Source organism: Bufo gargarizans, chromosome 9, assembly GCF_014858855.1.
Source record: "Bufo gargarizans isolate SCDJY-AF-19 chromosome 9, ASM1485885v1, whole genome shotgun sequence".
NCBI classification, from domain to species: Eukaryota; Metazoa; Chordata; class Amphibia; order Anura; family Bufonidae; genus Bufo; species Bufo gargarizans.
Window position 1 is genome coordinate 87,643,672 of NC_058088.1, and position 13,913 is coordinate 87,657,584.

The following is a 13,913-nucleotide window of genomic DNA, read 5'->3' on the forward strand; positions in this document are numbered from 1 at the left end:
TAGTTTGGTTCCATACTACACAGAGCATATACAGCCAAGTGCATAAGTGCTAAACCTCATCACACGCTAGGATAAACTATCGCAAAATATAACTCCACCAATTGACACCCAGCCACACCCATGAAGAGATCTATACTTACCTGCTCCCTTCCACTCCTTTTCAGTTCTGTGGTCCCCAGGCTGTCTTGACTGGAGTTCCCTGCCTGTCAACTTCCACTCAGATGGGTCACATGCCCTCTGCAACTAATGACTTGTGTCAGCGGCGACATGTTCCCAGGCGGAACATCACTGTTGGGTCAACCCTTTTGAACTGCCTGTTCCTGACTTATCTTGTATTCTGAGTAGTCCTGATCCCATGCTATGCCTTTAGACTCCATATCTAATCATAAGTACATTCTTAAAATGGGTTTACATAGGGCGATGCAGCGTCTGATTGTCGTGAAGGAAACATTCCTTCCCGACAGCTGGCTGCTCATTCAGTTTATATACAAGGATCTCCTTCACTGTATGAGCATCCCTCGTTCTCATACAGAATCATGGCTTCTGAGCAGTAGATCACTGTTTAGACCACACAATCTGCTGCCCAGAAACCATGACCGGTGGTGTCTGCACAAGCGATAGGATCACCCGATGAACGAGCTGCTTATTCAGATAGGCAGACTGTCGGGAATGACTGTTTGCAGGAGAGGTTGTTCCCGATAATTGGTGCGTCTAAATGCACCTATACAATTTCATACGATGGCACAATACCAGATGCACAGACGAGCCTCTGTGCCTATGTAAACACTGAAAGATGCATGGCATACACAAAAGTCTACCAATCAACATTGATGGTCTAACCTGCATCCAGGCTGTAAACACTTAAGTCCTGACTCCCATGACTTTCTGTGAAAAACTGTTTAAATTCAATTAAAATTATTTATTTATGACAATATGTAACTTGAAAGCATCATGCTTTGAAGGACTTCAAGGTCATCGTCTCAGCCTCACCTGTGCCATCTTCCAGCTGTCCGAAGTTACAAATCTTGCTGATATTATGCATCCAGCTCTGCATTTCCTCCTCTGTCCTAGCCACAAGGTAGAATGTACGGAAAGCAGTTTTCACGATGAACACAAAGCTGTTCTGGAACTCCTTCTTTATGAGGTTAACTCCAATGTATTTCTGCACCTCACATTCATTCAGGTCTATTATCCTGATGGGCTTTTTGGAGTGGTTGTTCTTGTAATATTCTAACACATCGGGGTTTCCACTCATTCTCCCTCGTCGTAGTACAAACCACCGTTTTCGCCACACCTGAAGAGAGCAAGAAAGTTAGCCTTTAACTAAATTGTAGCTCAGTCAAAATAATTGAGTCATTCACACGTGTTTGTCTTAGAATTTCTTAAAGGGTTTTCTGGGAGTTTACTATTGATGACCTGTCGTTAGGATAGGTCATCAATATCAGATCAGTGGGAGTCCGACTCGCTAGTTTCAGAAGTTGCTGTAGTCAGAGCCAGAGTTCAATTGGGTGGTGGGAATTAGACCCCCAATAGATGACTTAATCATGATTGGCAAATGGGCCCTGAGGACTGGAGTTGAGAAACACTGGCTTAGGCCTTATGCACACGACCGTATGTATTTTGTGGTCCGCGGAATGAAAATACGTTTGTGTGCATGAGGCCTTAGACGTATATTAAAGGGTTACCTAGAATCCACTCTCCATACAGACATATATATTGGTACTATCACAGAAGAAAGACAGTAGCTTTAGGAAGCATCTAGGTCTAAGATCTTGGACTAATATTTTTACACTGGCTGATCTAAACCAGAAACCGAAGCAAGTTTACACAAACACAATTACTGGACAATTGGAAACATATTTACAAGAGAAGCTTGTTTAGAGGCTGGTAACCAGAGCAAAGTATAAAAATAAATGACATTGAAACGCATCATGACAGTAAAAGACCAAAATAGAAATCTATCCGTAAACCAAGACTAAATAAGAGGAACAAAAAAATGAATTCCCAGAAATATTATGTGAAAAAAAAGGAAGTGGAAATTAATAAGTAACCAGGTAAATTAACAAAGACCACAAGCACTTCGGCTGAAACGTAACACCTGATAAAATGGCAAACATGAAAACAGACCCTCTCGGCGAGAACAGACATGCCGCCAATTACACAATCTGTATAGCATCATGCAGCTTGTGCTCTGAAGACATGGACATTCAAGAACCACCTATGTTCACACCGTACATCTTAGGATTTTTACAATGAGGTTATTTAGGACAAGCAGGCCCAGTGTTTTTTCTTGTATCATGTCAATAATGTACAAGTTATTGAAACATTCACTGCTATGGGAGTTGCGGAAACAGCAGGGCACAGGCTGCTTGGCTATTTCCTGCAGTCATTCCCATCTCGGCCATGAAAGGTCAAGATGGAACAACCCCTTTAAGTTGACAGAACCATGAAAGATCAATATAGAGAAGTTTATAATCATCATGTCATACCCAGTTCTGTAAACTAAACAAGGAGGCATCCATTACTTCTTGAGGAAAGAAGGTTTTAGGCACCAAGAGTGGCAAACCCGTCTAATTACACTTAGATACATCTCTTTGTCACACTACTAGCTTGCTAATACATGCTACATTATACTGAAGGCAAGTCCAATTTTTGAAGGGAACCTGTCGCCATGAAAATGTGAAAATATCCTTAAGACTATGCATATTGAGATAGCTGTCAATCCCTGATAGGACCTCCTCCTTGACTTCAAAGCCCAGAATGAGCAGGAAATTAAATGAATGAAATACAGATTACACTGAATCTTTTCCTACAAAACTATATATCAGTCTGCTCAGCTCCTCCTGCTCTATAACATACTGCCTGCAGCTCAGACACAATATTCAATGTGACAGGTTCCCTTCAAGCTCCCACCTTATCCACTTGGATCCTCTTCAGGATGTGAGTGAATAGTCACATAAGACCATTAATCAGTAATTGAAGTAATAGTTTCCCTGCAATATTCGGGTGGTGCACGTTCTGGCATATAGTCAAGACAATACTCTCATTTGCCCGTAATAACTGATGGCCTAAATCAGATCTTCTATTAGGGCTGACAAGGTCATGTCAGTTACTTGTATGGCAAGAGCCATTATATTTCTTCGAGAAATCTTGAGTGATCCAGTCAACTTTGATAGGTTCCACTGACATCTAGGGAGAAAGGGAATGGAGGTTCCCTGGGAGCAAGGATCTAACTGACTGGATTTCAAGGAGTCTAATTTATTTCCAAAAACTACAACCCTATTTAGTTTTCTGATTCACGTAACACGGACAAGTCGGAGGTTTTACATTCTGTTCATATAGATAGTGTGTGTAAAAAAAATCTTATATTTACACTGCCCATATCATGAATACTGTACTATTTTAAAAGTTGTTACAGTATGTGGGTTATCATGTCATACATGAAGTTATTTACATGCGTTACTCATAACTCAGCATCATATAAGTTGTATTAGTAATTATAAAGATATGAAAAATATTCAGTGTCAACACAGTTAACAGTGCTGTACCGAGAGTTTGCTCTCCTCTGAGTGACAGCTGTAGCATTCAACCAGGAGACTACGACAGCTGCCACTCAGAGCAGAGGGGAGGGGATGTGGAGTAGTGTTGATCACGAATATTCAAATTTCTAATTTTTATCGCGAATATAGGTACTTTGAAAATTTGCGAATATTTAGAATATAGTGATATATAGTTGTAATTTCGAATATTATTATTTTTTTAAATCAGTACACATGATCCCTCCCTTCTTCTAGCTTGTGGGCCAATGGGAAGGTTGCAGTATATTTGACTTTAGGAGTAGTGTTGTTTGCGATTTTTCAACTTACAACTATTAGACAAAGATTATAGCACTATATTAGCTAAATTGCTCTATATTTTTTTTTTTTATAATCGCTATATTGCTATAACTTGCTATAACGTTTTTTCGAATATTCATAATATTCGAAAACAAGAATATATAGCAATATAGCGAATATTCAGAAAAAAACTAATATACAGCAATTTGGCTAATATAGTGCTATAATCTTCTTTGTCTAACAGTTGTAATTTTTTTCTCATCTGAAGTTCAGATTGGAAAAAAAATTACAACTATAAAAAAAAAGTTTATAGCACTATATTAGCTAAATTGCTCTATATTCTTTTTTTTGAATATTCGCTATATTGCTATAGATTCTTGTTTTAGAATATTACGAATATTCGAAAAATCAAAGTTATAGCAATATAGCGAATATTTGGAAAAAAAACATGAATTTAGAGCAATTTAGCTAATATAGTGCTATAATCTTTGTCTAATAGTTGTAAGTTGAAAAATTCGCAATAAAAAAACATAAAAAAATTTGCATATTTACACAGTCATTACGTTGCCGATTTTTCAAGTAAAAATATCGTAGAATAAAACGAATATTCGCGAAATATCGCAAATTCGAATATGACCCCTGCCGCTCATCACTAATGTGGAGCAGCTCAATGCAGAGAGCACTTCCTAGTGATTTTCTGAATCCTATGCACTTGAGAGAGCAGAATTTGGCAGAATAAAACTTCATGTTCTCACTACTCTTGATGAAAAAAGGTCCACAAAAGATATGTTTGCCCTGCTTTACCCAGACCCTACCTAGTGCTGTCAACAGTTTAGCATGGTCAAAACTGGCAAGGCCAAAACATGGTAATTCTAATTCTCCTATTCTAGACAGTTTAGCTGTCCATGGATATTAGTTATATGTTTCTAAAGGTGGACTTACACGGCCCAATGTTCAGGCTGATTATCGGGAATGTATGCTTGTTCCCGATTATCTGCCTGTGTAAACACTTCCTTCCTGACAATCGACTTCTCCTCACCCCGTTTTAAAGGGTCCTTAAGGCTACATTGAACATGTAAAGTTGGTCGTACACACAAGATGACTGTTAGTCGAACGCTCATTCACCAACAGCTATCTATCCAATACCCCTATACATATGCTAGCTCACTGAGCATGCACATGTTATGAATGGGAAAGGGTGGCTTATCCCCCAACAGCAAAAGGTTTGGAAATGTTGAAATCCAACATGTTGAACCTTCTCCCAGTCATTGGGATGATAGTTGTGAGGCACCCATACATATTGCATGATGGGCTGGTCCACCCAAATTTTCAAGTTTGGCAAACATTAATCTAATGTGTATGGTTAGCTTGTTATATGGCCATGTTCAGTCTGCCTCTCTAAGATAAGTATATGCCTCAAAAAAGGATTATGGACATAGTTTCCTTCAATGAATAACCCTTAAATGAGCTTTTGGATGGTGGGAGGAATCAAAAGTACCAAAAGAAAATTAACACAACATTGAGAGGAAATATAAACTCCATATACGCGTAGTAACTAGTGCCATTTGAGGCAAGGACTTGAATTTTGCACTGTAACAATGCTAACCACTGAAATACCATGTACCCACATTATTTTCATTAATTCAGTTTATACATGGATACATGGGTATCTATGAGGAAACTGTTTTGCAGAAAAAAATTTGACTTTTTTTATTCTATGCTATGTGACGTTCAGGAGAAACGTTCGGCTTTGTTCACATCAGAGCATTATTCCTTACGTTCAGATACAGTATGGCATGGCCCAATTTTTTTTTTTACCAAAAAAGAAGCAAGAAATGGAGATATTGTATGTAGCAGTCATGAGCCACTGGCAGCAAAGCCGGATAAGACCCCTGTATCGGCATGGTACTATTCCTTGAGAAAACTAGGGCACACAAGAACATTCTAAGCCATCTGTCCTTTTAAGCATGAAAATGTTGAGACAAATTACACAGTATAGCGAATAAGACATTTCTGGCAATAGATAATATCAGGGGCCCTGGAAGGCTGAGCTCAGCTGCATAGTCCCACACTACAAGAAATATCACTTCCTTAGCAACTGGCTTTCCAATGATTGTGACAGATAATGCAATGCTGCAGTATAACCAGCTAAAAATGGGAAAAGACAAAACACCATCATATATTCAATTATTTTGTCTGCAAAAGTCTCTGTGTCACCAGATCTATCCCCTGAACTCAGGTTCCATTATTAGTGAGCAAATGCTCAAAATGGCAAGTAAGGTGAGGATGCTACACTGTGCAATACATTTTAGCAATGGTCCACTCATTGGACCTCATGTATCTTAACTGATTATGAAAAATGGCCATAGAAGTTCACCAGAATTCATACACAAAACATCATTGCTGACGATCCCTCAGCATTTGTTCGTGGGGGGAAAAAAAGGTGTAGTTAAATATCCTCAAAAACATCTATAATAATAAACAAAATACAGTGACCACCTTTTGAGAAGACCATCCCCTCATCCAGATCACATTTCAAATGATAGATTTTCATTTCAACCATATATTATGGACCTGGTACTCGTAGAGGACAGCTCTCCTAGAAGACCACTTTTCAATACAATTTTAGGTGTTTATCAAGTAGGATTCACTGTATACAAGTGTTTGGAACAATTCTACATGTCTGATTCCTTGGCTGTACTGTACATGATATGATGTGTGATTTCCAGGTTCAGATAAGGTCAAGCCAAGCCATATTTTTTCTGATAGGTCCATGTAGTGACTACACTTGTATATTTGGTTGAATGTCGGAACAGATGTTTTTGAGGAAATTTAAATTCACCCTTTGACAAAATTAAATAAGCTTTCAGAACTAATAGCATTCATGGAAAGGGTCCAACATACATGTATAAGCTTTGAAGCTTTTATACAAGTAAAAAAAGCTGTATTGTTGCCCCCAGCTTAAGGGTCTTGTTGAAAATGCAGCTGATTGTAGAGGAAGTGGTCAGAAGACATGCAGGTGGCTCTCGGGATAGGATTAAGCATCCTTTTCTTTTGACCTCTCAGGAAGAAGTGTTTCAATCTGAAGAGTGTTTAAAAGGGAAGTTCTACAGGAATGTTATAGGACAGAGGCTCTTATGTGTGCTGGTGGAACAGATTCAGTTTTCTGAAAAACAACCACTATCATAATTGTCTGATAGATGCAGGTTCCATCTTTGGGACCCACTGCTATCTCAAGAATGGGGTTCCAGAGGGTGCCAGAAATGTAAGGCTTTCTCCATTCATTTCTATAGGCGCTTAGTCAACTGTTTTCAGAAGTCCCATAGCAGTGAATGAGGAAAGGGCCCCGTTCTTGAGACAGGAGTGGGTCCCAGAGGTGGGACTTGCACCTATAAGACAATTATGATAGCGGTTGTTTTGCATAAATAATATTTCACAGCTCCGTGATGGCTGAGAACTGTGATTGGCCTCAGTGGTCACGGGACCAAGCAGTCTCCTGCTCTTGCAGTGGCAGGACTGCGGAGAGATGAGTAGAATTTTTTATGTTATGGGGCACTGGTTAGGACCCCAGGGGTTCTTGGCTCCAATCAGAATGCAGATTTAAAATGAATGTAGTCAAACACCCATGTAAAATGACTGCACAGCCTGTTAGTTTGTACCCTGATGTGAAAGAACTCTTCTAGGAGGCCTATTGATCGAGTTTACTTTGAAAAAAAAAACAACAACTTTCCATTAAAACCCATTTTTGTATTAAAACTTTGTACAGTGGCTCTACCAACTATGACCGATGGTATAGGTGCTCAGTCCTCGACACACCCACGGTCGATTAAAGGATTAAACATAAAATACTTTGAGGTCGAGGGCACTCGATTATCTGGTGTTGCACAAAATCAACCAAATATACCAATATGGTTTATTACCAAAATATAAAGATAAAATAGAAAAATAGCAAAAAATATCAGAAAATAGATGCACACAAATTAAAAAATTCATAAATTCAAAAATAACACAAAAAAAATGCATTAGGGTATCATAAACATAAGTGGTCAGGAACAGCACGATCACAATGGGTCATGGGGCAACTGATTAGTACATAAATGACCCCCAGGTCCCTAACAATACCCAATGATAGCTATATAGCTTGTTTGCAAGTATTCATTACTGACCATCTATTGTGAGAATTAAATCATGCAGTAGATGAATTGGTCATCTGACCGTAATATGCCAAAAATAAAAATAAGGTTACAACATCTGGTATGGTGGTCATTTGATAAACTAGCTGACTCTAATGCTAAAACTCCTTACCAGAAGATCAGTAAGTAATTACTGGCTCATGTCCATGCTTATATGCATGTGCAAAATTTACATGGATGAATTATAGCTATGATTCATACACTTCCGCAATGACAAACTATGAAACTGTTGGTTTATCACACACAAAAATTTATAATATTCATCACATTGTAAATATTTGATGATTACTATAGAAGTTTACTGCATGTACAAACAAATGCATGAAAATAGTGGTCTAGGGTCGATAAATGGTTATCCATCTTTAGGGTCTTAATAATTTTGGGGGAAATGTATTTTTCCCTCCATGGCAATTTTCTGGTGTAATAAGGTTTGCAACTTTTTAAAACGCCATTGCACCTAAATCTAGGCGGAAGTGGCATTTCTACGCCATCCTTGCCATCTTCCTGAAAAGGGGACGTTGTGAGGGCAGAGAGGGGGAGAGACCACTGGGCCCGATAAAATGATCTTCTTTTACACTTGTTTTCTGCTGTAATAGAAGACTGAATTCCATGGCAGCTTCGAGCTGCCGTAGATTTCAGAATAGGCCCATGGATTGCTGGAAGATGCGTCTAATTTATGGCGAGGCGTGTATTTTAGTGTTTTGGGAATAATTGGCCCTGTTTGTCATTGTATTGTGTAAATGACTTTAATGGGGTTTTAGGGATTTTAAAGGGGTTATCTGGGAATTACTGCTGATGAACTACTTTCTGGGTAGGTCACCAGTTTTCAGATCGGCGGAAACTTGACTCCCAGGACCCCTGTGGATCAGCCGTTAGAGGAGGCTGGGAGCTTCATGAGGCTGGGTGCTCCATAATCTATCCTCTGGATAGGTAATCAATAGTAGATCAGTTGTTAAAAGAAGCTTGGTGCTTCTGCACCGCATATCAGTTACATGGCCTAGTTGCAGCTCAGTCACCTTCAAGTGAATGGGTCTCAGCTGCAATACCTAGCACAGCTGCTATACAATGTACGACGCTGCGCTTGGAAAACTGTAGGGAGCCCGCAGTGCTCACCAGAGCTCCCTGCAGTGGGCAGTGGCTCCCTGAAACAGCTGATGGGCAGGAAGTATCGGAGTGGCGCAGGATAGGCCAGTGGTGGCGAAACTATGTCACGGGTACCAAAGGTGGCACTCAGAGCCCTCTCTGTGGGAATCCGCACCCTGGAAAAAGTCTAAGGCGTACCAATTGGCCTGAGACTTTTTCTGTCATTCATCAGCGCAGGGCGTTGCATTGCAGCTCATTGAATGTAGGCAGGCTATTATAGCTAAATGGTAAAGTACATGGAAGAGATACTACCGGTATACTGGACTGTAGTATTCAGATTAAATTGCTGAGTTGGCACTTTGCAATAAATATATGGGTTTTAGGTTACAGTTTGGGCACTCAGTCTGTAAAAGGTTTGCCATCACTGGGATGGGCTATCAATATCTGGTTGGCATGGTCAGACAGCTGTTTCAAGGTAGCTCCGGCACAGCCTGTTGTCAGATCTATTCAGCCCTTTCCATGTTCACTACACAATGGATGGAGTGTGCTGACTTCTGGCACCGGAGCTACTCTAAAATAGCTATTTGTGGTTGTGTGGGGTGTAGAATTCTTGTTAATCAGTTATTGATGACCTATACTGAGAATAGGCCATTGCTATTAAAATCTTTGAAAACCTCTTTAAGAACTGCAAATTATATTAAAATAAATTCCTCCCAAAACTTTATTTTTTATGATCTTGCCCCTTTAGGTAGCTTTTTCCTTTTTCCTATTCAATAAGACCTATCTAAACTACTCCCCTGTGCTATCTGAAGAGCCAAGACAGCACTTCATAATTCCATGGAACTAGGTTTGTTTCACTTTGGAAATACCACAAAACCCAAAAGGTCACTAACAGTCAAACTGCATATCTAACCGTCAGGCCTCACATGATGGCACAAAGTGGAAAAAAAAGAGAAAGAGCAAAAACAGGAAATTGGGCAAAATGAAGCTGCAAAGATGATACCCACAACTGGACGGCCTATGGTGAGGAAATAGATCTGTATAACCTACTACGTTTCAAAGAATAGAAACATGTTTGTGGCCACATGCTAAGAACGCCTTCGCCACTTTGTTGCTTTCACACTTTTGTTGTTTTGGTTACAGAAAAATAAAATACAAAAACCTCTCCAAGAATAATTTCGACAAATTCAGTGAGTATCCTGTTGACAGATGTCAATTTCTCATCAGAGGTCCTAAAGGACTGATCCTCAACCATTATCGGTATTCATGAAAGAAAATACTTACAGCCACTAATTATTGCCACCCTCTCCCCCCACCAGCAGCCATCACTTTATACTTTAAAACTAGCCCTCCACCTGTATAGTAATCATCCAACATAGAGCTACATCACATGTACAGCATTTATTTACTGACTGGAGACTACTGCCTAACTGCATAGGGCAGTATCCCACAGAGAATCATATCATCAGATATACTTGTGTATCAGTTATGGTTGTGGAAAATAAAGGTAGACTTTGAGAACTCACTCATAACAGTAACCAAAAGGGTTTGTCCACTTTGGTTCCTCACAAGCTTGTCAAAACTGCATACAATGTGAAGAATTACTCGACAATCAATTAAACCATTAAACTCCAAAGACGATTGTTCACCAGTGAGAAAGTAACTTTCTGCTCTAACTAATCAATCAAGAGATCACCCTACATTGATTCATAAGCCTCTAATAAAGTGGCATAGCTGGGGGGAACATGTGCCCCAGGTGCCAGATGCCAGAGGAGTGGCAACTAGCCCCTTTGCATGGGCCAGAGAATATATAGGATGAGGGCAGAATGGGCTCCCCGAAGTGAAGGGAAAGCAGCCTTGCAAAGAAGAGCAAGAGAATGTAAGGGACAGCAAGAGTTGACTCAACTATTTCTGGCAGTCCCATAGCAGTGAATAGAGAAATGATCATGCTTGTGTGGCTTGCTCTCCATTCAAAGCTATGGGATTTTCGAAAATAGAATCCTTGCTTGGCTATTTTCGGAAGTGCTATAACAGTGAATGGGGAACAAGTCGTGCTTGTGTAGTGTGATCTCCTTTGCTTTAGAAGTCCTGTTCTGGAGATAGGAGCAGAGGTGGGACCTGCACCTATCTGACATTGAGGACACATCCTAGCACTATGCCATCAATGTTCCAGTTGGGAATACTCTTAACATCTGCCCCAGAGGCATATGGAGAGGGCTTGTTCAGAGTTGAAAATTCCCTTAAATAGGTTTTCAGGGACTTGGATATTAATGACATATCCTATCCTAAAATTGGTGGAGGTCCAACATCTAGCACCGCCTATGATCAGCAGTTTCGAACAGCTGCCAGTGCTGGAAACTATAAATTGGATGGAGCCAGAAGGCTTTGTCCACTGTGTAGTTTCCTTCAATGACGTAGTACAGCTCAGCTCCTATTTACTTGAACGGGAGCTGAGCTCCAGTACCTGGCGTCTCCATCACACAGTGGACAGAGCCTTCTGCCTCCAGTTCTGTCCACTGTATAGTTTCTGGTGCCAGTGGCTGCCTGAAACAGCTGATCGGTAGGTGTACCAGGTGTCGGACCCCTAACGAACTGATATTGATGACTTATCCAGAGGATAGACCATCAATATCTAAGTCCCAGAAAACTACTTTAAGGCACCAAAATGATATATAAATAAAACTGGTATAGCCATAATACAACAGCACATAGCCCATTATTGTGTATCATGTGAGAAATATTTTGATGTTCATTGGCCAATCCAAGCATATCCTAAGTCAGATGGTATTACATCAGGAGAAACTGTCCCAAAAAATAAATTATGATAAAATCCTGTATGTAATTTCTTAAAATATTATCTTTTAACAACATAGGGCACGTGTCTGTATGTTACATATTTGTGTCTTAATTTGTGATATTTCTCCTCCTTTTAAGAGCAGGAGAACGGAAAGGACGGATTTGGCACATAACGGAAGCTAAGGACCTCATAGATTATAATGGGTTCAGTTAGGTTTCCGCTCAAAAGAAGATTTTTGGAGCGGAGACAAAATTCCTGCATGCACTACTTTTGTCTCCACTCCAAAATCTTCTTCTGAGGGGAAACCTAACGGACCCCATTATAGTCTATTGGGTCCTTAGGTCCGTTCGGCTCAGTTATGTGCCGAATCCGTCCTTTCCGTTCTCCTGCTCCTAAACGGAGCAGGAGAACGGAAAGGCTGAACGGTGATGTGATTGAAGCCCCAGCCACCTCTGGCATCTCATGAATTCACTATAAACTTCATACTCCTTTATTTACTAAGGCAACCGAAAAATCAACATACATTCCTATATGTAGAGACAAATGCTAGTCATGTAATGGACTTTACAGTAGTTACGGAGTGCTTGTATAACAGAAGAGAAAAACTGAATTCTTAAAAGGGAGTCTTTCCCTAGCGACCTCCCTATCCAACTGTTTTCATACACGCATAGCTGTTGTTCACCTGATTAAAACGCAGTTTTTCTTTTGTTGATCCTAGCCTCCATCCCCAAGTTATGATACTTTTTCTTAATATGCAAATTAGAGCTTTGGTGCAATGAGGGTGTCACTATTGCACTTATTGCACCCAAGCTCCCCTGCTTTCCACGGCCAGTCCCTCCCTGGCTGCTTTAACAGGGCTAGACAATGGTAAAGCAGCGAGGGAGGGGCTGGCCAAAGAAGGGAGTGGAGCTTGGGTGCAACAAGGGCAATGGTGACGCCCTCTTTGCACCAATGGCCTAATTTGCACATTAAGAAAAAGTATCATAACTCAAGAATGGAGCCTCAGATCAACAAAAGAAAAACAGCATTGTAATCAGGTGAACCACAGCTATTTCGTCTATGCAGACAGTTTCATAGGGATGTAGCTGGTGACAGAATCCCTTTAACGCAGACGTGCTATGTAATGTAGCATCCACCATGTGGTATAGTATCAGTATTAACGGTACATAGGAAAGTGCATCGGAAATTCATATTAACTGTGTGAAATATGCCCTAATATCAGACATGATTACTGTAAAACCAGTTATAGATTAGACATTTGTTTGCATAAATGGCATTCCACTTACATATTTCCCTCCTGTACGCCCACAAACAAGACGCCGGTTAAGGGGTGGAAGAAAATATTAAAAGAATGCTCATTCGCCGACTGGTGAAGTGTGTCTTCTTTAGACCTGATGTGAAATTCCACTCGCTTCTGACAGTTCCCACACCAGGGTGTTATGAAATACTTTAATTCCTATGTTATAACGTAACAGTGCAGTACATAAACTACTGTGAGAAATGGCCAACAGGCTTCCTTACTGGTGGCCAAATGACTTGGATGATCATACGATTTGTAAATTGTAAAAAATAGAATAGAAAAAAACAATCTCTGGCAAGGGAAGACATGGGGGAGATTTATCAAAACTGATGTAAAGAAAACTAAAGGCTGTATTACACAGTCCAATGTGGCAGACGATTGTCAGGAAGGAAGCGTTCCCTCCCGTCAATCACCTGCTCGCTAGTGGAGGAGACCACTGCTATTACATGCAGAGATCCCCTCCATGCCATCGCTCATCCCTATGCTGTACAGTGGTCTGCCGGCAGATTGTTATTAGACACCACGATCTGCCGTCTGCAAAAGATTTAGATTGCCAGATGAGTGGGCGTTTGCTTGTTCATCGGGCAATTGGCGGCAGTATTACACTGCCAGATGTTCTCTAATAAGCGTTAATGCGAAGGCTCGTTAGCGATCCTTTGCCGAAAAATGGGCAGTTGTAATACAGGCTTTAGTCAGTTTCCCTT

At 40.3% G+C, this 13,913-nt stretch overlaps 1 protein-coding gene across 2 annotated transcripts in view; it reads right to left on the reverse strand.

Moving 5' to 3' along the window:
• The window catches only part of GAB3 (GRB2 associated binding protein 3), a 133,884-nt gene that overhangs the window by 60,865 nt on the left and 59,106 nt on the right, over positions 1-13,913 (reverse strand). Inside the window, exon 2 of one of the 2 annotated variants that reach the window (XM_044268523.1) lies at positions 991-1,294. In XM_044268523.1, the coding sequence (XP_044124458.1) occupies positions 991-1,294 (304 nt within the window). Of the gene's footprint in view, positions 1-990; positions 1,295-13,913 lie in introns of those variants that run through there. The other variant, XM_044268524.1, reaches the window with a different exon arrangement.